Source organism: Amblyomma americanum, chromosome 5 (genome assembly GCF_052857255.1).
Source record: "Amblyomma americanum isolate KBUSLIRL-KWMA chromosome 5, ASM5285725v1, whole genome shotgun sequence".
NCBI lineage: Eukaryota > Metazoa > Arthropoda > Arachnida > Ixodida > Ixodidae > Amblyomma > Amblyomma americanum.
Genome location: NC_135501.1, coordinates 70,029,638 through 70,054,670, shown reverse-complemented (window position 1 = coordinate 70,054,670; position 25,033 = coordinate 70,029,638). Strand labels below are relative to the sequence as shown.

The 25,033-nt window shown below is 44.6% G+C and overlaps 1 protein-coding gene across 1 annotated transcript; it reads left to right on the top strand.

The window, feature by feature from the left end:
- On the top strand, positions 1–24,515 carry LOC144132524 (sulfotransferase ssu-1-like). Its single transcript, XM_077664998.1, has 5 exons — positions 1–128; positions 11,489–11,673; positions 11,792–11,944; positions 16,705–17,077; positions 24,237–24,515. Exons 1-5 carry the CDS (start codon positions 57–59, stop codon positions 24,465–24,467), a joined length of 1,014 nt encoding a protein of 337 aa, XP_077521124.1. The 5' UTR covers positions 1–56; the 3' UTR covers positions 24,468–24,515.
- The last annotated feature ends 518 nt before the right edge of the window (positions 24,516–25,033 follow it).

Here is a 25,033-nt window from a genome sequence, read left to right as displayed (position 1 = left end):
CCCCTTGAGAGCACTCGTGCGATAAGAACGTTGTCTCTTCCTCCGGTTTGTGCTTTATGCCCAACAGACGTGACTTCGCCTTCGACCAAGCCACATTATCAACCTCCTGCGACACCGGCCGAGATCTTGTAAGGGAACTTTGCTTTTTAAGAATTGCCCTCGGCAGTGAACATTCGTTGAGAAGATATGAGTAACATGCAATGTGAGAATACCGCTCATAACTAGTAGAGCAAATACAGACTATTCATGTCCATGCCCTACGTACAGTCTGTGTCAGTTTGATTGTGACCGCTATTGTGCCGGGCGAAAAAAAAAAATTTTTTTCCTGTTAATACCGGCCCTCATTTTCCCAAAAATAGCAGTGAAGGTTGCAAAGGCGTAGCAGACAACTAAGCTCATGTATTTTGCTCGGTCTTCTCACCGGTATAAACTGCGGTGAAGCGCTTTGTCAAAGTAGGTTAGCCCTAAAGCTGTCACCTCCATATTTGCGCCTACTGTACGCCCCTTGCGCTCTGATATTTGGCTAAGGATACAGAGACAGGTGGTCGGTAGAGCTCAGTGCTCAATATCAAGCTCTTCATGTAGGAAACGTTTCCAACACAGTTTACTTAAAGCCTCTTTCGAAAACAAACTTTACTTTTTTCTTTTATTGTAGGGCTGGCGGTACAGTTACTGATCCTTCTATTAAAGCATTGAGAAGGGTGCTGCGTGAAAGTTTGTTTATGTAGATGTATTATGGTCTATTTAGTTGACACTTTGTTTCTTTTTTTAATGTTCTGTTGTGTTCTGTTTTCTTTTTCTACAGTGACTGTTTATCACTTCAATGGACTCTGATTAATAATTTGATTCTTACCTTTAGTTCTGTATCTAGAGACTGAAAGTGTTTTAATGTTTTCGTTTTTGTTTGAACGACTTTTACATTTTCATTTATTGTCACGAGTGTTGTGCAAAGTATCCCAGTAATTATTTTGAATCGTTCTCTTCTTTGAGTGTTTTTTTTTTTTTTGGGGGGGGGGGGGGGGCGGGGGCTTGTTCCGCTATTTATTTCGGTTGCTTCCAATCATTAGCTGTTCCAAGCACAGCTGTCAACATTGTTTATGGGTCAGAGGACCGTGTCAAGCACCGGTTAGTGGTGCGTTTTGTTCCCAGCCCTTAGGTTTTTCTGCAAAGTCTAAACTAAAATAGTTTTAATAAACTTACTCATAATTTTGAACAACGTTGGACATAACATGGGCAAGGTTCTGCTGTGTAGAATAATTTACAATTTACTGATGTTGTTTGAACCCAGAGAAAATTCCGCATGTTTTATTGCTCGCTGTAAATTGTTCTTTATCAGCGCTTTGTCCTATTTATCTTGAATTTACTCACCTCCTAAGTCCACAGGTTAGTAAGGTAAAGTTATGGTACATTTTTGCAAGAAAGCACAAAATCAAGTCTCGCTAAAGAGCTTCCGTCTGCTTCTCTGACCTTTCATTGTTTTTACAGAACGTCGGCATCCGTCATACTCGACCACAATCGACGAATAGTCCTCGTCGACAGCATATCCGAACTAGTAATAGTTCATCGCAGCTTCTGGCTGTTCGAAAAATTGTCTGTCTGCCATTCTGCCTTTGAATACCTAGCTTTCGACCAGTATGCATATCCGTTGTGATGTGTGTTTCTGCACTGAGCGTTCATGAGTTTGATCGAAAGCGCTGCTGTAAAAGTACAACTCTTTCAAGACACTCTGTTAAGTAAAGTCTCGTCATTTATTTGGTCGTGAGAAAATGAATTTCTCTTAAGCTGGTTCATTTGGTGTAGCCCTCCCTGAATGCAGGCTCCCGAAACTCGCACCTTTTGAAGCTGTTGCACATGAGTCGCGTATTGTGGTGCAAATACAAGCGACTTATCTAAGTGTCTTGTCAATGACGTTCGAGGTGTTCGCCGTATATAGATGAACGGCTTAGCACGCTTGCAGGCTGAAAGTGGGCATAATTGACAAAGCGTGCACGTGACAATCTTCAGTTGTAGCTGCCGGCGTGCACAAGAAAGCAGACAGAGAAATAGAGTGGGCTTATGCGGCACTAGACCACCTTACGGTTTCCTTTTGCAAGCAACGGTGGCTTACAAAAAAGATTTTTGCAATTTCAACCTCTCCTGTCGCATTCTCATGAAATAGTTTTCGACGGTCCCCGTTGGACTTCCTGCAGAGGTTGTACTGGATATGAACCGAAGTTTTTGTCAGAAAGGGTCTGCCGTATAAGGGGCAGTGAGGATAACTCCGTCCAATAATTGTATTGAGGAAAAATCAATTATTCCACTCTTTTCACCTTTCTTGATGCTCCTTGGCTAGGAAAAGACGGGACTGCTTTTTAAAAGTAATACGCAAAGCAGTCTGCATTCTACCTTGTCGATATTTTGACTAAATCCCTTCAATCCGATCAAGTTCCGAACTATTGGAAGCGGGCTTAGGTAATGCTGTTCATAAACAGGGCGTAGAAGTTGATGTGATTTACCAACCGATCTGCTTGGCAAGTTGCTGTACTACAAGCTGGAGCACAATTTAACCAACTACTTCATGAAATTTAGAGAGGAAAACGGTATTGTGGGTAAAAATCAGCATGGTTTACGGCGAGGATACTAAAAATACGCAATTTTAACAGAGCCACCGTGGTGGCTCAGTGGTTATATAGGGCTCGGCTGCTGCCCGAAAGAGATGGGTTCGATCCCTGCCGCGGCGATCGCATTTCGATGGAAGCAGAGTGCTATTGGCCTATATACTGTGCACTTTCAGTGCCCGTTAAAAAACCGCAGGTGCTTGAGCCAGAGCCCTCCACTACGGCGTCCCTTTAGGGCGTTAACCCTCCTAAAACCAAACCAATGAATTTTGGTGGAGCTTACAAATGCAGTATGTGCGTGTATTGATGGAAAACGACAAATCCATATCATTAACATACGTTTGGCTTCGTCTCGTCTCTTTTGCGCGTACTTGTAGTGCCATGTGTTTTTCAAAAATCATATCATTTTTCTGCGTTTTTGGAAAGCATCCGAGCGAATATCTCACAGAAAGCTTCTTATAAAATTCTCTCTTCTCGCGGTAGAACGTCTTGCGTTGGGTTCGGTTTTGTGGCGTATAAGCAAGCAAGGCTATCATGCGTCAAACAAAAAGCTAAGTGGTGTATAACAATCATAATAACTTGAACAGACACGTGCCTGTCATAAACGGAGCAATTTCTTTCCTTAAATTCTGTTTCCAGTACAAACAAATGAGTTTATTAGGTCTGCAGCAAGGATCAGTAATGGGCCATTTTACATTTTTCCATGTACATGGTGATCTTTTTAAACTTTACAGGCCTTTATTTAAAAAAACCTGAGAGAGATACGTCGATACGATCTATTGAGCTGCATTGTAGAGAAAGACGGATATTGTTTGCCTCGCATGAATCAATAATTAAACTATTAATTAACTAAAGAAGCAAATAATTTTTGTATTAGATTTTAGCGGGCAAGTTTAAATTGCCAAACTGATGACCGTCATCATCAAATGTGGGCTGTGTTTTAATATTTTAATCGGCTGTTAGGTTCAAAATATCGAACGTCAAAAATATTGCATTTGTAAACAACCGTTTTAAAGCTGGTTGAGTTGGCTTTCTCGGATCGTATATTTATAAAGTGGCGTCGCTCGCATCTCTTATGCATCTAATGCACGCCCAGTTTGTGTATTTGAGGATGCACAAGAATTTAACCTGCTTACCACGACGCTACAGCGCTCGGCTAAGACAACTCAACAAGTTTTCAAATCCGTGTTCTTAATGCTCGATATTTTGAGGTACATTGCCGATTAAGCTGATTTAAAACAGGGCTCACCTTCGATGTTGACTGTCATCAGTTTCGCAATATAACCTTGTCCCCTAAACTCAACAATAAAATGTTTGTTAAGTTAAGCTTATTAATCGTCTAATTATTTATCAATATGTGGTACATAATGTCCGCCTTGCTGCACATTCCAGCTCAACAGACCACACCGACGTATCTCAATCTTTAAAATAAAAATATGTAAAGGTTAAAAGATATCACCCTGCATATTAGTGATATGAGCTTAGGCTTTCCCCTCAAGTAGCAATAAAATGTATATTACAGCCAATTTGTGTGGAAATATATATTATTCAAATCACCTGCTGTAACATAACTGAAATTTGAAAGAAATATATCTCTGGAGGGACGAGTAGGAAATGGAAACGAATTCATCCCAAATATTTTGCATCTGTATGACATGCAAAGTGAAACAGTGAAAATTCGTTGTGAGGAAAGGAAATGACAATGTAATTGTCTCAAATATCTTGGTCAACACTCGAACCACGCCGTAAGAGAATGTATAAAGGAGTGAGCGAAAGAAGAAAGGAGGCAAGAGGTGACGTAGTGGGGAATAACTTTGACCACCTGGGGATCTTTAACGCGCACTGACATCGCACAGCACACGGCCGCCTTTTGCGTTTGGCCACCATCGAAACGCGGTTTGGTTCCAACCCGGGTACTCCGGCTCAGTACACAAGGGCTTTAACCACTGAGCCACAGCGGCGGACTGCAAAATGCGCGTACATTTCGTTCTGCCCTACAATATCAATGATGCAGGATTCATGTTGCGGAGCCTAATAACTAGTGATCTATCTCGGACAAGACATAAATTGGTCAGCGCATGCTGACAACGTTTACAGTAAGGCCTTGCGTAAGCTTTGCTCCTGTGACGAAAACTTGAAGATGCCACCTCGGAAGTAAATAATTGCTTTAAAATGATTGTACTTCACGTGCTAATTTATGCCGTTGATATGCGTGAGCTTTAGTCAAAGAAAACATACTAAATTGTGAGCGGGCACATAATAAGCTATGTAATTACTTTTAACTCATACAGTAGAGCCCAGCCAGTAACCGATCCTAACAGCAGGGTCGTGCTCAACACAATGAAGCAGAAAATTCAGCGTAACAGGATCAATTCTTTTTCCTTGTGTTGAGTGGTGGCCATGAGATAACTTTGGAGACACATGAAAGCATTGAATTTTAGTGTCACTAGAACAAAGCGTTGCGAACACGTCACACCAGGGGATTGTAAAACATAGTATCTCAAATATTCATTTCTTGTTCAAATCATAGAGAAAAAATAAATTATGACCGAAAGATAACTTGAGTGCTTTGATTTAATAGGTTTTAAAAACGCCCGCTTCAAATATTTGCAATCACTTGAAATAATATGTTAGCGACTCATTTAACACATTTTTTAAATCCTTTTTTTCTTTGTTGCTTGTTGGTTGCTGCTGTTTCGGTCAGTGCATTGTTTCAAACACTTCCGGTAAATATTTGTTGTGCACCTGATTGGAATTGTGTTGTATCTTGCGTGTGATCATAGCGTAGTTAAATATTTTTTCGTTTTTGAATCACTTCACGAAAGTCAGTTGTCTCCATTTTATGATTGCTCAGCTTTTTTATCCTGAATGCTATGTATTGAAACGTTTAACTCTCTGTAATGTTGTATGCATGTCCTTGTATATATTGTATTTTGCGTTTTTATATACCTTCAAATCCTCTCTTGGCATGTACACTGACAGATTGCGATTCAGACTGGATATAAAGAGCGGTCACTTCCCGCATCGCGTATATACCACAGGTGGCATACTCCAACTGTCATCATCATCATCAGCCTGACTACGCCCACTGCAGGGCGAATGCCTCTCCCATGTCTCTCCATTTAACCCTGCCCTTTACCACCTGCGCCCATCGTCCTTGAAAACTTTATAAACTCTTACGCCCATTTAACTTTCTGCCGCCCCCTGCTACGCTTGCCTTCTCTTGGAATCCACTCCGTTACCATTAAAGACCAGTAGTTATCATGCCTTCGCACTACATGCCCTGCTAAAGCCCATTTCCCCAAATATACCCAAGCATATTTCTCTGCCACTGGACTCAAACCAGCGACGTCAACATCAGCAAAACTCTGTTATCACTGCTGGGAAGTGAAAATTTATGCAGTCTTGCTTATGGGATCTGCCCCCCAAAAAAAGTTTCACGTCACAGCAGTGTTTTTGCCTAAATTGCCGCTGTTGGTAATGCCCTAGTTTCATTTTAATTTTTTTTTCTGGCTTATAAAACCTCCGCTTAAGGTGAAAACAGCAAATTCGTCATTACAACGGTACGGCTTCGTTCAAATCCAGACTAACTCAGTGTCCCTTTAATTAATGCGGGCATCATCAGCTCTATCTGAGCAAGCTGCATTTAGAATATAAAAGTCAGGTATGCAAGCGTATTAACGGGTGCTAGTGGTGCTGAAGTCATCTCACGCATAGAGCAACTCCCAAAGACGTGAAGACAGTTTGGAAGCGTAAAAGCTGACAAGTAAACGTCACGCTTCTCCTCCGGAATTGAAGAAGTTTTCAGCGATCAGCAATATTCAGTACAAGGCTAAGGAGTGCTTTCTTGATTTCAGTTACTTTAACACCGATTACCTCTGAGGCCGAAGCTTTCCGGGGAATGAAGAAGCTGTAAACTTCTACAGAGAGAGCACTGCCAGTTATAGAGGTAAAAATGGTGCAGGTGACATTATAGCCATGAGTGGTCTGGATTAGAGGACAAAAGCGCGGGGGGCACGGCACCGTGAACGCCATGGAAATCTTACCGCTGCGGATTTTGCAGGCCGCGTTCCTATGTGGTTCCTGCTGTTTCCCGGATCCCGCTGCTTCATCGCCATCCGCTGCCGCTGAGCGACCTTCGCTCTCGCCTGCTTTTTGGCCATACGTAGTTGGCGACCGATTTTTCATCTGGCAACATGGATCTTCAGCTACTATCTCCGACATCGACGACGCATATAAGAGCAAGCCCGGAAACACCCACCTCGGGCACGGCACCGTGAACGCCATGGAAATCTTACCGCTGCGGATTTTGCAGGCCGCGTTCCTATGTGGTTCCTGCTGTTTCCCGGATCCCGCTGCTTCATCGCCATCCGCTGCCGCTGAGCGACCTTCGCTCTCGCCTGCTTTTTGGCCATACGTAGTTGGCGACCGATTTTTCATCTGGCAACATGGATCTTCAGCTACTATCTCCGACATCGACGACGCATATAAGAGCAAGCCCGGAAACACCCACCTCGGGCACGGCACCGTGAACGCCATGGAAATCTTACCGCTGCGGATTTTGCAGGTTAGTTATTTGGAAGGCGCTGCCTGTGTGAAGAGCAGTGATTACTGTCTATTTACGGTGTCGTGCCCTGGAGAGTGTATTGATGTACTGAAGCGTGTATTGTCTTTGCCTTCTCGCCTTTACCTATTTTTTTATGGTATGCTGCTCTCACTGTCGGGTGACATCGAAAGCAATCCTGGGCCTATGAATGCAACTGAAAGACAAACATTGGAAGCCCTCTTGCTGACTGTCCAAAGAATTGAAGCTGGCCAAGCTGTAATACTTAATGAAATCAAAGGTGTTAAAGAAAGGCAGGATGCTACCGATAAAGAAGTCAAGCAGCTGACGTTGAGAGTGGCAGCCCTCGAGGCAACGGCAACCTCACTTGATAGGCCTGATTCTCTTGTAACTGACAATGCCATACAAGCCATTTCTTCCCAGCTTTCTAGTTTTTACTCAAGGTGTGATGATGCTGAAAATAGATTGCGCCGAAATAACTTGCTTTTCTTTGGCATCGACGATGTGGAAGACGAAAGCTGGGCAGATTGTGAAGGGAAAGTCATTGCATTTTGTTCAGAGCACCTAGATTTATCTGACTGCTTCACAGTTTGAAAGGGTTCATAGATTAGGCAAATTCAAAACTGATAGGCACAGACCAATCATTGCCAAGATGACCTTCTTTAAAGACAAGCAGAACATCCTTTCAAATGGCCACAAATTGAAGGACTCCAGTTTTGCAATCCGTGAGGATTTTTCCGCTACAACTCGTGAGGCTAGAAGCAAGTTGACCAAATTTGCAAAGTCACAATCCAAGTCTTATAAACTGGCATTTGATAAACTTAGAATGGACAAACATATGCGTATGACCGAGACACTGATTCGGTCATATTAGTATCACCATAGCTAGGCAATGCACCTAGATTGAGTGATTGTCCTCAGTCCACGTCATGCCCCCAGGCTCCGACGCTGTCCCTTTCATTTTCTAATATCCGAAGCTTGATGCCTAAACGTGATCATCTCTGCTCTTTTCTGCAAGACAGTGAATCTGATATAGTTGCTTTAACTGAAACTTGGTTGCACGCCGGTATCAAAGACAATGAAATCTTTCCAGACGCCCATGCTTACAATATCTACAGACATGACCGTGCAGATAAAAGAGGGGGTGGGGTGCTTCTTGGTATTAAAAAAACGTTACCATCCACTGCTATCAATTCTAACTCAGACCTCGAAATAGTTTGGGCTGCCTGCAAAACTATATCTTCGAATTTACTTTTTGGAGTGTGTTACCGTCCGCCCGATTGTACGACTTCTTTCATTCATGATCTTCGGTCTAGCATTGCTGCCGCTGTCGAACACAGTTCACATAGCAACATCTACTTGTTGGGTGATTTTAATTTTCCTGAAATAGATTGGCCTTCTTTGTCTTCAACTAGTCATGCTGCAACAGAATTCATCAACCTAACACTAGATTTCAATTTATTTCAAGTGATTAGCCAGCATACGCGTGGTTCTAACATTCTTGATTTAGCTCTATCTACTGCTCCCGATACCATAGGGCCGGTTATGTATCGACGGATTTAGCGATCATAAGATGTTGCAGTTTGATATTCTAGTTCCGAGCTTGTTTGCAGGTATTACAACTAAAAAAAATTAGAGATTATAGTAAAGCACGATATGATAGAATTAACACGGAACTTGCCTCATTTTTCAATGAGGTGTTTTTCCCGCTAAGGAACGAACGATCTACCGAAGAAAACTGGTTGCTCTTCAAACACAAACTATCTGCACTGATAGAGAAACATGTTCCTCTGATTACAATAGCTAATGACATAAAAAATCCATGGTTCAACAAGACCCTCCGTCGATTACGGAATAAAAAGAAGCGCCTATACAGAAAAGCTAGATCTGCTCCTTCTTCAACCTCGTTGGAAAGATATAAACTGTGTTTGAAAGCGTACTGTTCTGCTGTTACCGCTGCCAAAAACAAATACTTCACTCATGAACTGCCGTCACTTTTGCAGACTAATCCTAAGACGTTTTGGCAGACTATCTCCCGAAAGTAAACATGACCTCATACAACTACACAATACTGATGACTTGCCGCTAGCTGACACTGAATGTCCAACCGCGTTCAACAGATTTTTTGCATCAGTGTTTACTAAGGAAGATTATTCCGGTATGCCAATTGTTCTCGAGTCTGACTACCCATTAATGGAGCCCATCACCATTAGTGCTGAGGGTATCGCATCACTAATTAAAAATCTAAAGTTATCATCATCTGCCGGAGTGGACAACATTAACTCGAAGATACTTAAAAACACCATTTCAATTTCCAGCCAGATTTTGTGTCACATATTTCAGCAATCATTATCCTCCGGAGAACTGCCCACTGACTGGAAAAAAGCCAAAGTCATCCCTGTCTTCAAAACGGGTAACAAAAACTCTCCTGATAACTATCGGCCTATTTCGTTAACATGCATATGCTGTAAATTACTTGAGCATATTATCGCTTCTCACATTTACAACCATCTGGAACGAAATGACTTCTTCTTTTCAAATCAGCATGGTTTTAGGAAAGGCTACTCATGTGATACCCAGATATTTGAATTTACTACTGACCTGCATTTCAACATGGATGATAACCAGCAAACAGATTGCATTTTTTTAGATTTCTCAAAAGCATTTGACAGAGTTGCACATGGCCGGCTTTTTACAAAATTATCTACCCTTTCCCTTGATTCCCTCACATTATCTTGGCTTCGAAACTTTCTCTCATTACGTCAGCAATTCACAGTTGTCAACGGCTCTTCCTCATCCCTATGTGACGTAACCTCAGGCGTACCACAGGGAAGCGTACTTGGACCCTTACTTTTTCTAATCTTCATTAACGACCTTCCCACAAACATTTCATCCCGTTTACGCCTTTTCGCAGACGACTGTGTTGTTTACCGTAAGATCGCTTCTGAGACTGACCACCTGACCCTTCAAAATGACCTTGACACTATTGTTGATTGGTGTCAAAACTGGCAAATGATTCGTAACCCTAATAAATGCAAATCAATGACTTCTAGCCGCAAGCATGTTGTTTCTAACTTCATATACTCTATAAATATTACCTCTCTATCAAGGGTTACGTCGTACAAATACCTTGGAATTCAGTTCACACCAAATCTTTCATGGTCTTCTCATATTTCTGCAGTCTGCAACAAAGCGTCGAGGACATTAGGTTTCATACGCCGGAACCTTCGAAACTCACCTAGCTCCGTTCGAAAACTTGCATATTTTACATTTGTTCGCCCACAGCTGGAATTTATCTCACCTATATGGTCTCCCCATCAAAAATATCTCATAGATATGCTCGAGTCCATTCAAAGCAGAGCTGCCCGGTACATTTTTAGCAATTATAGTCCCCTCGCAAGTGTATCCCAGCTTAAATACCTTAATGACATACAGATACTTGAAATTCGTCGCTCCATTTCACTTCTGTGTTTATTCCATAAATATGTTCACACCCGTCCTTCGTTGTTACCTCTGGAATCACCTTTCCGCTCTTCACAACGCTTACACAATCAACTCAGCTTCAACCGGATATATGGGAAAACCCTGTCGTTTAATTCCTCTGCATTACCTAGAGCAATAAAACTCTGAAATGATCTTCCTGACAACATAATCTCTTTCATTGATCCTGGTGAGTTTAAAAAACATCTATGTATACATTTATTGCCATAGTGATGTTCGAAATGTACAACAGTTTCATTTGTTCTTTACGTTGTTTCGTGTCTGATGTTATTTTAACTCGGTTTTGTATAAATTTCGTGTTCCTTTCTTGTATTTGACTTGTACCGCGTTCTTGCACCGATATTATGGTTTTTTTTCCATCTGTATGTATCTTTTTTTTTCGATTTGCCCCCCTCACCCAATGCTCTTCGGGGCCTGTGAGGTACTAATAAATAAATAAATAAATAAATAATTTTATTCTACATCCGCAATATGTGAACGGCTTTGAGCTGAACATGCAACAGGCACGAGGGACTTCCGGCAGTCTCCTAAATTGACATCACGGATACCGAATGAACGGGCGGAAGCGTAGTCGACGGCGCGAGACAGTCGTGTGCGCGGGCCGACGAAGTTGCCGGGTTTTCTGGTCTACGGTGGCCGTTCTTGCGTCCACGACGGAGGAATTGTGAGGTGATTAGGAGGGGCCATCGCTCTGCAGTCAGCGTCACTAGGCCGGTAATATTCCCCTACAAAAATATAAGAGAAGTATTATTTGAAGAACTAATTAGGCACCAGTGGTCGCAGCGATCTGGTAGGCATTGTCTTATCGACACTGTGTCACACGCAGGCGCGCATCGCCATGGCTCGTCCGCTGACCCGCGAGATCGCGGGCATGCATTGGAGCCACTACTTTTCCGAAGAGTGCGTCCGCTCAGCGCTCGCCTACGAGGCACGGCCGGACGACGTGTTCATCGTCAGCTACCCAAAGTGTGGCACCACCTGGCTCCAGTACCTTGTTTACAACATCTACAGGTGAATTCGCAGCGACAACACAGGCACTGTTGTACTCGGTTCCGAAGAGTCACTGATTAAGAACGTTTAAACTCTCGGTCATCCTCTCACGAACGCTATGCGGTCCCTCTCCGTGCAGCGGTGGTGTGCCTCCCAAAGACTACGAGCAATTTTCGGACAACACGCCTTTCCTGGAGATGGTTGGAGCGGCGCGCTCCATCCAGAGAACCAGGCCTGGCGCTATCAAGACGCACCTTCCCTTCAACAGGCAGCCATACAACCCGCAAGCCAGGTATCCTAGAGCCATGTGCCTGCATATCGACATGCATGCATAATGGGGGTTAATGTTTTAGAGAAGGACTGGCAAAAATCTTCCCAACCGTCTTACATCGCCTGTTCTTTATAAGAGGTCCCTCGTAGTGGTTCTGACGTTACCCCGTCGGGGTAGTAGTAACGTGGTGGTCACGTAGTGGTCACAATGTGCTGACTGCAGGCATTCAAGACGGACGACTGGCAGACTTGCGTGGAACTTGAAAACTGTGTATTGGCCAATCTTGTGGCCACAAAAAGCAACAACTTGACTATGGTACAAGCAGCAGGTGCGCTCGGTGGTTGTCGAACATAATCACCGCTGCTCTCGGCCGCGCTCAGTTTAATGGAGGCAAACTACCGATAACGGCACGGAAAGCACCTACGGTGACCTCGAACGTCGGGGATGCTGTTTCTCGCCACCACAATCTTGCCGGAGGAATCTGGTAGTCTCTACCGTGCCAAACAATGTGATCGGGCCACAGACAGGCGGCTTCGAGAATGAGCAAACAAACATTAGAGCTTCGCGCCGATATCTTCTACGAGAAGAGAGGAAAAGTGCCGTAAAAGAAACAAGCATTAGTGAGAGATAACCAGAAGTAGCTTGAAAATAGCGCATTAAAGGTAAAAACGCAACTTTTTAGTCTCATTATTTGCGATCATGGATCTCCCAGGCTCCCAAAACATGACCGGTATTAGCAACACAGCTGTTCCCTCCCCAAAAGAAAATAAATTTAGCCTCAGAGGCACGTTCCACTTGAGGACATGGAGGCAATCATCGTAAAAGGCGAGTGATCAAATATCCTAGAAGTAGAAACAGTTACCTCAGGTCTGAAATGTGTACTTTTTTCCTTTCATTCCGTTGTCTTCTTTTTGTAAGTTGCGTGTTGCGTTCAATTTTTTTTTAATATACGATTCTTATACAGTGTGTGTAATTTTCATGCTTTGATAACTTGCTTTTTGGGTACAAATTTCTTATAAATCCATGGTGTTCAACCATGGCTGCTATTTCACCAACAGGCACAGGGGGTTTTTGCAGTTGCGGCTGGCAGCTTTATTCCTTGTGTGCCCATTCCCACATTTGTAAATGTTGAGCGAGAAATAATGATTTCATTTCATTTTCATTTCGTATCTTCATCTCCAAAAGTGGGACTTGACTCCAAAGTTACAATAACGGGTATGTATTCAGCTTCACGGGGCGACAGAAGGTTTGGTTGGTGGATGATACTAGGAATTGTTGGAAAAAACAGCGCACCTTTAGATACGGACAGAGGCAGATATAACGACACAGCGCTGACTTCAACTTGTTCTTTATTGCAGAGTGACACAATATATATACGAAAAGTGGGCGGGAATACATGGGAAGCAGCTGCTATGTTTGCACGCGACAGAAAGATAACTGAGGTGAAAAGACACGAGGTGATAAAGTGCAACTGGGAGTGTAAAAAAGTAAGGGCTGGTAGAGGATGGCACCGAAAGGCAGTAACAGAATGACAAATGACAATGCGATAACAACATGAAAAAATAACAAAAATATAGTAAAAGCCAAGTGGGCATTACAAGCAGAATGAAGATAAAATGCATTAAAAGGTCCAAACCAGGCCGTTAAAAACGAAGACAATTAAAATCGACTAAAAGAGCCAAAAAAAGCATAAAACAGGAGGAAAATTTGATGCCAAAAGGGCCAATGAGATCAAAAGGTTGAATTCAGAACCCATCCAATAAAAACGTCGAGGATAGGATTCAGAATCCACCAAAAAGACATCGAGGTTAAGAAAAGACTGCCTAATTACTCCAAGGAAACCTGGTTCAAATAATCTAATACCCGTTTGGTTAGAGCTATCGATGGGGTGCTCACACAGTCTTCTCCTAGCTTTAAAATGTGGGCGGCTTCTATGATTTCACGTGTGAGTTGATGTGCATTCTTCGCGAGAACAGTGCATTCGTGAAAAAAGGGCTCACAGGAACGGGAGGGGCATTTTAAGCAGTGGGCTCCCAGGTTTCTCTTTGCAGTGTTGCAGACATTATTTGAATGCTCCATAAGACGCTCATTGAGGCCGTGCCCGGTTCGGCCCACGTAAACCTTGCCACAGCTCAAACCAATTTTGTACACCACACCAACTTCGCAAGGAACGAAAGGTGCCTGGTGTTTAACTGGGCAGGTTGGCCCTCGCAAGGCTGGGGCATTCACTCTACGACAGAGCTTGAATAGCTTGTCGGGCGCCGAGAAGACAACACGGACACCGGCTTTTTGCCCAATCTTTTTGAGCCTGTGCGAAAGGTTGTGCAGGTAAGGCACCACAGCAACATTATGTTGGTGGTCTGGGCCAGCACTCCCTACTCTTCCTTTGAGTTTTTTGAAGACGGAGCCAGCTGCTGAGATCAGCAAGTGCTCAGGGTAGCCAGCTTTTGCCAGCCGAAGGGTTTGCTCTTTGAAGCTTTGGCACATAGAGTGTGGGCAAGATTTTATAAGAGCATTTGTGAAGCATAGGCTGACAATACTTCGCTTAACGAGCTTCGAGTGAGCCGAACTGTATGGTAACAGGGACTTGCCCCCTCTTGGTTCGAACCACCAACAAAGGTGGTTATCTGCTGTCGATAGCCTTAAAACTAGAAAGCGTAAAGATCCACTTTCAGGTAACTCATGGGTGAGAGCAACGGGCGCGAGGCACTGTTCAAAGGAAGAAAGCACATCTGAAACGGCATTAGGAAAAGTATATTCGTTACTGGCCAAAATAATTAGGTAGTCGTCAACAAATCTAAATACCTTAACAGCAGCTGACGAAGAAAGCTGCACTTCTAGCAATCGGTCATGATGGGCGAGGAAAATATCGCTTAGGATTGGAACAATGCAGGAGCCGATGCACACTCCGCTTTTTTTTTAATAAAAGTACTATCATCCCATGAAACAAAAGAAGAGTTAATGTAAACTGTCAAAAGTTCTAGGAAGCCGGCCACAGTGAAACCAATAGAATTCTGAAAGGAGACTGATCCGAATGAGTCAATACAGCTTTCAACGCACGAAAGAAGCTTTTCATGTGGAATAGAGTAATAAAGGTCCTTAATATCGACCGAAAAAGGCATGAGAGCACTCTTTTCAGCTGCAAAAAATTCTACAACTTTTCTTGAATCCTTCAAAAGGAAAGGGTCATCTAATGTCAAAACTTTGAGTTTGGTTTGAAGGAATAGCCCAAGGGATTTCTGCAAAGTGTTTTTTTTCTGTGACAATTACCCGCAATGGGCAGTCAACTTTATGCGTTTTTGCTGAAAAAAATACGTCCAAGCTCTTCTTATCTGCCGCATCTATGCTTGCAACAAGTTTATCAAGAGATAGTCGCTTGCAAACCTGCTTAGCCTTTGATTTTACCCTGGAAAGGGAAACCTGTTCACGCCGGACGAAAACAGCCCCTAACGCTTCAGCTGCTTTTTTACCAAACAAGCCTTCGGGTAGGACAAGAAAGCCATCCTCTTTGGCCGCAACTAATAGCGATAAATCATGTCTTCCTAGAAATGAAGCGACATAATTAATTGGTCCAGTTTTTTTCCTTTTGCCTGTAGCGCAGCAAAACTTGAGCGCCTTCAGACAAGCAGTTAGAAGTCTCAGAGTCAGGAGCACGATTTGCCACTTGCCTCACCATGCTTAGGAGTTATGTGGGCAACTTCTTGGGTTCAACGGCATATTTCGGGCCCAGGCTGAGAACACTGGTCACTTTGTCCGGCAGCACCACGTTTTCGAGCGAGTGCACCTTGTTGAAGCTGAAGCGCTGCTTCTCTGTGTTGGCTCGTAGATAGCAGAGCTCGTACTGCCATAAGGCTTCTGCAGTTCTGTCGGCAAGTGCTGTCGGCAAGTGCGCTGTTTTTTCCAAATATGAGCTACCAACTAGCCCGTTTGACCACCCTTGCATGATATTTGCAAGTTTGCAGGCATATGAAGGGCGCAGCTGGCAAAGGACAGGGTTAATTGGAGAGACATGGGAGAGGCCTTTGCCCTACAGTGGGTGTAGTCAGGCTGATGATGATGATGATGATTCAGCTGCGCCCTTAATGATGGATTCATCACATGAGGCGCCAATTTGCAGGTTACTATACATAGAGCGAGCACATGGAAACCATCAATGCATGGTTTCCTTTACGGAAGGAAAATACCTAATGTACCGCCGTCAGCACGCGTTACATGAACGCTCGAGTGCGCGTCCTGAACTAACAGTAAGTCGATGAGTGCTGGGCTCTGGGTCTGTGACCATGCTGCGTGGTGTGCTTGCGGTGGTTGCAGACAGCTGCTGTCCTGCTTCCACCCTAACGTTGTCTCGATAAGACCTAGCTGCCGACGCCTATCGGCGCTAATGTCAGCGGAAGACACGCGCTCGAGCATTCGTGTTAAGCGTACTGCCGGTGGTACCGTAAAATGTTGAATCATGGTCAAAAATGTTATGACAAGGGCTCTTCGAGGAGAACATACTGGCAAGGACATATTGCAGAACGGGAAGACAAAAGCATGATGAGTCCAGTGTCTTTATGCTGTCGATGCATTTTATTCGTGTACCCTACTTGACTACCACCTCTTATCGCATTCCACGAGCTGTCCGATTCCCGGAACATTGCATGCTACTCGAAGAACAGAGCAACGGTGCGCACAGATCTCTTCTCTCTACGATGCTATACTAGAGCACTGTAAATAGGCTCGGCCACCCTGCGTTTCCTGAGCTCGCAGTACTGCACGTAAAAGCTGCATCTCTGCCGCAGGTACCTGTACATCACTCGCAACCCGTTCGACTGCTGCGTCTCCTACTACTACCACACCAAGCATCTGCCCGGCTACTGCTTCAGCAAAGGAACCTTCGACGAGTTCTTCGAGCTGTTCGTGACGGGCGACATGGAGTACGGGGACTACTTCAACCACGTTCTCTCGTGGTATCCGCACCGCGCGGACTCCAACGTGCTGTTCCTCACCTACGAGGAGCTCAAGAAGGACACCGCAGCCGCGGTGGCCAAGATCGCCGCCTTCTTGGGCGACGAGTACAAAGACAGGCTGCACCGGGAGCCGGGGCTGGTCGGTCGCATCCTAGAAACAGCGGCACTGAACAGTATGAAGAAAATCTTTAACATCAAAGACGAGGTACTGTTCTCATATATCTGGGTGTACTGTTGGGACAACTGGACAAACTGAAAGACGAAATAGCAAAACGCATGGTCTGCCTTCCTTCTTGTAGGCGTTGCGTTACCTTGCTGTTATCTCGCAGGACAAACTAATGTTGTTCTGTATCGCTGGATTACTGCACTCTAATGACAAACAAAATTATTTCACTGCATACGGAGCACTAGCTATTCGAAAGATCATTAAATGAAAGACATGTACCGTTATATAGACTTTTCCAGCGCAGTCTATATATATATATATATATATATATATATATATATATATATATATATATATATATATATATATATATATATATATATATATATATATATAGTATAGAAAGATAAACGTATTTGGTTGCTAGAGGCAAAAATTCAAAGTTGAAAACGCTTCATTTAGCCATAGATTTATTTTGAGTCGACGTTTCGGACAGAGCCTGTCCTTTCTCAAGACTGAAGTTACAGGGGTCTTCTTCCTCTTCTTAAGGAGTTGGCACTGGCACACATGTACGACACATGAACAAAAGAAACAAACGGTGGCAAAGAATACTAGAAAAGATACAGATAGAAAGGGAAAAAAGGGGGAACAAATAAAAAAGAAAAACGTGTTGTACCCCGCCGCCCACCCCGAAGCCGCGGGGAGCCGACCCCGGACGAGGGAAACAAAAAAAAGGAAAACACAGAGCGGGAGAGGATAATGGCTACCCATCAAGGCAACAGAGCGGCGGCGTGTAAGGTGGACAGGAGCAGACGGTGGCGGGATCGCCCTAAACACAAAAGTTAAAGACGCGTGCACTCGCGTGCCCCGTACACAAAGAGTAAACAAATAAACAGAATAAAATGCAGACAGGGTCGGAGCTTCCGTCATCTTGAACCACTTCGGCAGCCAGAGCCAAGGCCGAATCAGCGGCGCCGTGAGCTTAACTAAACACACGTGCACTGTGCATGAAAACACCCAGACACACAGCAGTAAAACATCCGAGCTCATGCCAGTGTCGTGTGGCGGCTAAATGACAATGGCGGGAGCATTTAAGCGAGTAAGGTGTACAGAAACAGACGGTGGCGGAATTGTCCAACATATATAAATTGGAGATGCTTGCACTCGCGTGACCTGGCCAGAAAAAGTAAACAAATAAACAAAATAAAATGCAGACAGGACAGGAGACTTCCGTCATCTGGAACCATTTCCGCAGCCCGAGTCAAGGTAGAATCAGGGCGCCGTGAGCTTAACTACACACACGTGCACTGTGCCTGAAAACACCCACAAAAGAAAAAAAGTGGAAAAACATCCGAGTTCGGCCAAGTGTGGTGTGGGAGGTAAATGTGAATGGCGTGAGCAATTAGGCAAGGGTTCTTCAATTGCACCCCGTCGTCAAGGTAATCGAACTGGGAAGATAGGGGCAGGATGGGGTAGGGAATGAAGAAATTTGTGTGAGCTTGAAAAAGATGTCGCTGGCAAGAAACGACCGAGGTATGTCAAGCTGGCTCTCGTAATGTCAGCAACGGCCCTGCAAGGGGCGGATGGAGGACAATACACCTGGACTTTCATTAATGCCGTGAGGAATTGTTTCAAATTTGTAAATGAAGTACGACTCGCGTTGTTCTCTTTCCCGGGTGTTGTGGAACCCACCCTGTAGGACTGTTAACTTAATTGCATCAAATGGGTGGTTTCGCTCATTAATGTGTTTTGACAAGGGAAGGTTGGGTAGGGATAAGATATGCGCGCGGTGGTTATTAAAGCGAATTCGTAGAGGGTTGACGGTCTGTCCAATGTACTGCATACTGCACACACTGCATTCTAGGAGGTATATTACGTTGCAGGAATCACAATCAAAGTTGCCATTAATTTCCCATTTGAAGCCTGAAGCTGTGCTTACTGCACAGCTTGATGTTTGTATGTGTTTGCAGACCTGGCATCTACTTTTTCCACAGGGCCGGCACCCCAAAACCGGCTGGTTATTTGTTTTTGAGTGTACAAGAATATTTTTAATGTTTTTTGGTCGTCTGTAGATCACGTGAGGGGGAGCAGTGAAAATTTTGGTGAGGCGCTCGCTTTGTTTGAGGATGTTGAAATGTTTTCTGAGGATTTTGTTTACGTTAGGCGGGTTACTGGTGAAGGTAAGTACGAGATTGGCCCGGTGGTCTGTTTCGTCGTTGTAGCGACATCCCTCCAGTATTTGCTCTCGGTTGAGTTTAGATGCCTTTTCAATGGCATCGTCGACAATGGCGGGGGGGTATCGTTGCTTAATGAGGACTTCACGCATGCGTTTGGAATTTTTTACAAAGTCCTCGTCTTGGGAGAATATATATATATATATATATATATATATATATATATATATATATATATATATATATATATATATATATATATATATATATATATATAGCAGACAACGTTAATTTTCGCTAATGGCTAATGGTTCGCTTGCACCCAGTAAACATAAATACCCACGAAAGCAGCAGATTGGACAGCCGTCGCCGTAGCTCAGTTGGTAGAGCACCGGACACGATATTCGGAGGTCGTGGGTTCGGATCCCACCGGCGGCATGGTTGCTTTTTTGCTGCCTTTTAAGTAGTTTTCCTTAAGCGACACATTAATCGAAGTATTAATCTCCCAATGGATGAGCACTACAAATTTAAAAAAATAAAACATTCCCCTGTGCACCTTAGTTTCCGTGACTGTTGGCTTCCTTCATATATATATATATATATATATATATATATATATATATATATATATATATATATATATATATATATATATATATATATATATTGTAGCAGACAAGGCAAATGAAGTGAGGGGCTCGTTTGACAAACATATTAAGGAAGCCAACAGTCACCTTGACTGTGGTAAATACGCTTGATTGTGGTAAATACAATAAAAAAGGTTCAGCAATACACTTTTCCGACGTTCGCAAAAAGACACCCAGCCATGTTCTTTCCTTAACACAGTGGCACCCAAACAGCGGTCCTACCTCCCGAGCAAAAGCGTGATGGCAAGAGACTGAATTCCCTCAAGTGCATCCCTATATGAACCCGGTGAACCGTATCCCACAAAGCTTCTGCTGCTTGTTTCAACGCGAGAACGTCAATGGCCTCGTTCTCCAGAAAAACCGGTGTCATCGTTCTCGTCGTCAGCGTTGAGAGCGAACATTCACGGGGATGGCTCTGGTAGGAGGCCTCCAAAGAACAACCTAGGAGGCAGGTGGGCCACCTAGGTCACTCTACCTTGCGGCGTCATCACATCCTCACCACCGGATAGTGAGAAAACTGCCCGCTCTTGCAGGAGGTAGTTAGATTAATGATTGGTCACTCAGAAAGAGCAACAAAGGCCTCAGAAGGCCCACCGCTGGGAGCACCTGTCATCGCAGGGCAGTGGCGCATCGCTTTACCGCGGCACCACTGGGCCAGTAGTCGTACGAGTACTCCCAGGGATCTATGAATGTATAGATTGACCTTCTGCATATATGCGTATTAACACATTACGCTATCGCATCGTGCCCTAAATGGGGAGCGTAAGTGTCTCCTCAAATTTTTTTTCTCTTCAGACTGTCTCACCGTCATCTCGCCACCTCCGCGGCAGTGTTCTTCAAGGTGCACTCATCATGCCTTTTCCCTTCATAGTCCTGGATATTTTCACGCGAACACAGGCTCGTCTTCAGGATTTCCACTCCAAGAGCATCTGTCTCCTAAGAAGTTCTTTTTAGACCTGTGCTTTTTTTTTACGAGACGACAATGACAACTGTGGGTACCAGTGATTCTCCATCCATGCCGTAACCGAAAAGTGCCTAACTGAGACCCAAACGCCTTTATTTCAAGCCGTCGTATTATGCAGCAGTTTGAACCGTCCCTTTTCTGAAAAAGTGAGAAAATTTCGCTTCTTAAAACCCCCTGGTGCTCCGTAAAAGTTCCATTTTGCCTTATTTTACTTCCCCTGATTTATCAAAGCGGGAACATTTCCTGAACCAAACAGCACTGATAGGTATCACGCATTCGCAGCGACAAAGCGACCTCCACTAACACCACTCGCGCTTATTGTGTTCCGTCATAGAGGCAGGAAAGCTCAGGAGGGGCCCTCGCTAACCGAGCTGCATGAGAGAAAGCGTGCCGGATGTCACGTGTTTTCGCAAGGACTACTGGGAGTCTTTGACCGATGACGCAGCGAGTAGTAACTTTGAACGCAGCTTTGTCAGAACCAGGACCAGTTTATTTTAAACGATCAATCAGTGCGTACACATATTTGATAAATACAAGAGGAGGTCCCAAAGCCAACAGTTTCACAGGGAACCTGCTGTTGCAAACATGGAAACACTAATTACATACAAACAACAGCGGATAAAACGGAAACTGATTACATCAAGTTATTTGTAACACACGCAGAAATCCAACATGATGCAACTATCAACGAAACGTATTTTTGTTTGCATATGTATGCAAAAAAAAGAGGAAACCAAATCAAGTTAGTGCTCCCTTTGTTCTATGAATGAAAAAGTTTATCGAGATTGAAGGAAAGTACTAAAACTTCACTTGAAAGCATGAATGCTAGATGACTGCACTATACAAAATGATAATGAATTGCAGAAAAATATGGCAGAGAAATTTACTGTGAATTTAATCCAGTTAGCTCTAGGCTTCGGTAGTAGGAAATTATTTCCGCATGAGAAGCGAGTGAAACTTCGCCGAGAAAACTAGATATCATTTATTATCGAAATGGGACGGATCCTTTCGCGAACTTAACGATTAGAATGCCAAGGGAACAATGGATGAGACTCCCAGGGTGTTATGAGCCTGCAGTAAGGGTGCAGCACTGCATAAATAGTTATTGGACATAATGGACATAATAATGCGCATGGCTTTATCCCGTATGTGCTGTAGCGGTGATATGTGTATTCTGTAGGTGTTTCTGCAAGAAAAATACGGCAGTTAAAATGACTATGGATGAAAGCGTAGTAGCGTGAAATGAGGTTCTGTAAGTTAAAGTAATTTCGTACCTTACCGCCGAATGAACTGCGGCCACTTCTAAAAAATGGGCTCTTTTCTATGATTCTACTGCCCTACAATGTCTTCAATCTGCCTTGAACCATAGCGACCATCAGCAAGTTGTAGCGGAGACACGGCATCTGCACCACCAGGCAATAAAAGAGGGTCACGAAATAATCTTCCAGTGGGTACCAGGCCATAGTGGCATTGTTGGCAACGCCTTAGCTGACGATGCTCCTCGATCGGCTCCCGATACACCCAACGTTATCCGCATACCACTAACAAGAGCTGACGAAGCAATGCACATTCAACTGCTCGCCCGAAACGTGACTGCACAGTCACTGCGGTATACCCCTGGAGGCTGGACACCCCGCTCGCACCACTTAGACCCCTTACTTCAACTTCAAATGCTATTCGGCCTCCTCCGTTGTGATACTACGCTGTTGTGCCACCTGTGGCTGGGAGTGGCGTTCACAAATGCCTGTTCCCATTTCATCCAAATGGCAGACCCCCAGCGTGTGAGCAGTGCGGTTGCGATGAAACGATCGGGCACCTACTCCGTGACTGCCCTCGTTTTGAGCCAGCGCGGGCCTTCCTGGCTGCTACACTCCACCGCTTGGACTCTCGACCTCTTACAGAAAGCAAGATTCTGTGGCCTTGGACAAAACCTTCATCACAAAAGACAGCAGTGAAGGCGCTCCTGAAGTTCTTAAAAGACCCGGGGTTGAGTTCCCGACTATAAACCTTAAGATTTAAGTGTGCGCCCTCGGTCTCCTTGCCATAGTGATCGATGGACACGTGAGAAACTCATTTCGTTGCCGCTCTTTCTTTCCTTTTTTCCCCTCCCCACGTGTAGGGTATCCTACTGGTCATCGCCTGGTTACCCTCCCTATCTTTCCATCAATCTGTTTCTCTCTCTCTCTCGTACCTTAATCACTATCATTATGCCATACTTGTTTTTCCTGGTAGGCAGTTGATGTATATGTGGAATTATAATTTAGAGGCAAGTTCTATTCGAGGAAACATTGCATATCAGTAGCAACGAGTATGTGAGGGCCAAGGAAAATATATGCAGATTCAAGAACAGGCTTATGAGGAGATGAAAAGATTACGAAGCTAGATTTAAAGGGATTAACAGTCAGCTTGCTAAATTTTCAGCATCAGCATTCAATTCGTCTGCATCATTCGCGTACCTGACAGTTGCCGGTGTCCCGGCGCGACAAGGGGTGGTCTGCTGCGCAAACGCAAGCGCGCTGAGGTGATGGCCAACTAGGGAGGGGGAGCCGTCAGGTTCGGCTTCAAGAAATGCGACGTAACGGCCACTTTTAAAATCTTTCGTGCATGTACCCATTGCTCTGAAAGAAATGGAAATCTTACTGAGGCGCTTTAAATCTGTAGCTGCATCAAGGCCTTTTTCCAACTTTAAACCTCATATCTGACTTCGCTGGCGTCGGCGTAGTATGATGTGTGCAACTGCGACAAATGCGAGCGAGAGGCTGTGTTGTAGACTGCGGAATTGTTATGGGTGAGGTTGGAACAAGACGACGAATACTGAAACGGCTTGATGGCAGACGCTGCTTATTAGTACGCCTCAAAGGCATGACGATTGGGCTAAGGCAAAGGCTAAGTCAAGGGTAAAGATTAAAGCGATACATTCCGTCGGTATGACGGTTAGGCTCCGATTGGCTGTTATCTGAAGGGCTCACCGGCGGGAAACTCTGCGGCGAAGATGACACCGCTGCTGCGGTCTACAAGGGCGCTGGCCAAACAACAGGGCTCGCCGGCTGCAAGGTTCTCCCGCCGCACAATGTAACCGAAAACTACAGCGTAAACCTCCTCGTCAAGATTACCATCTATGTGAACCAAAGCATATAGGTCACACGGAATGGAAGCAGCGCCACCTGGATAACCTGAGTAGTGCTTTAGAACTCGTCTCCTGTAATCCTGTGATCGTGGTGGGCTACGGAATGAAGTCTGCTGGGAGGGGGTCGCGGCAAGACAGTGCTGTCAGTTTTTCCGCTCGGGGGTTTTCAGCCTGATAAAACAAGGAATCATTCCTCTGAATTTCTCGATAACTCCACCCAGCCGCTTGAAGCATACACCTTGCTAAACACTGCGTTTCATTCTTTTTCTCTCCGCGCCTCTTACAGAAGGATGCGACGACTGGCGAAGCTCCCGCGCCTGCAGCGACCAAGGAGCTGAGCTTGGAAGAGCTGATTCGGGCGCCGATGACCGGCGATTTCGTGCGAAAGGGTGCTGTGGGCGACTGGAAGGAGCACATGTCCTCCGCACAGGTGCAGAGACTCCTCGAGCGAATAAGGGTCAAGACCGCCGGCAGCGACATCATGGACCTGTGGAAGGACACCGACATCCCCCGGTGATCAGGGCAACGGTCGGCATAATAATAAAAGAAAATTATTTTTATTTCATCCCGCGTTTTGGCCGATTCGTTTTGTTTGAGCGTGTGTGGGCGGGTGGGAGGGAGGAGGTAATGCAGCGATGGCGTAGGGTAAACAACCCACTTCACGTTCAGGAGGACCGGGGTTCAAACCCTGGTGCCGAGAAATTCTCCAACGGAAAAAAAAACGCGTGTTCATGGCATTGCATAACCAGGCCTGAGGTGCGGTCTGGCATCGAAGACCCGCAACGCACACTCACACTAGAATAGGATTTGGCCACCCTGGCGAAGTACTTGTCCGCAGCTTCCTATATGAATAGAAAAAATAAATTTCGGTCACCACTTTCCAGCGGCTGCGGAGCAACTGTCCAAGGCGGCGCAACGGAGGGTGCTAGGAATTTCTGGCTCTAGACAGGCCGCCGTTGGAAACTGAACCTGGCCACTTTTAATGCTAGAGCTTAATCCAGTGTGGCTAGTCTAACAGTGTTGCTCCAGGAACTAGCCGGTACTATAAAGGATGACATATGGCTTAGTGAGGTTAGGAGCACA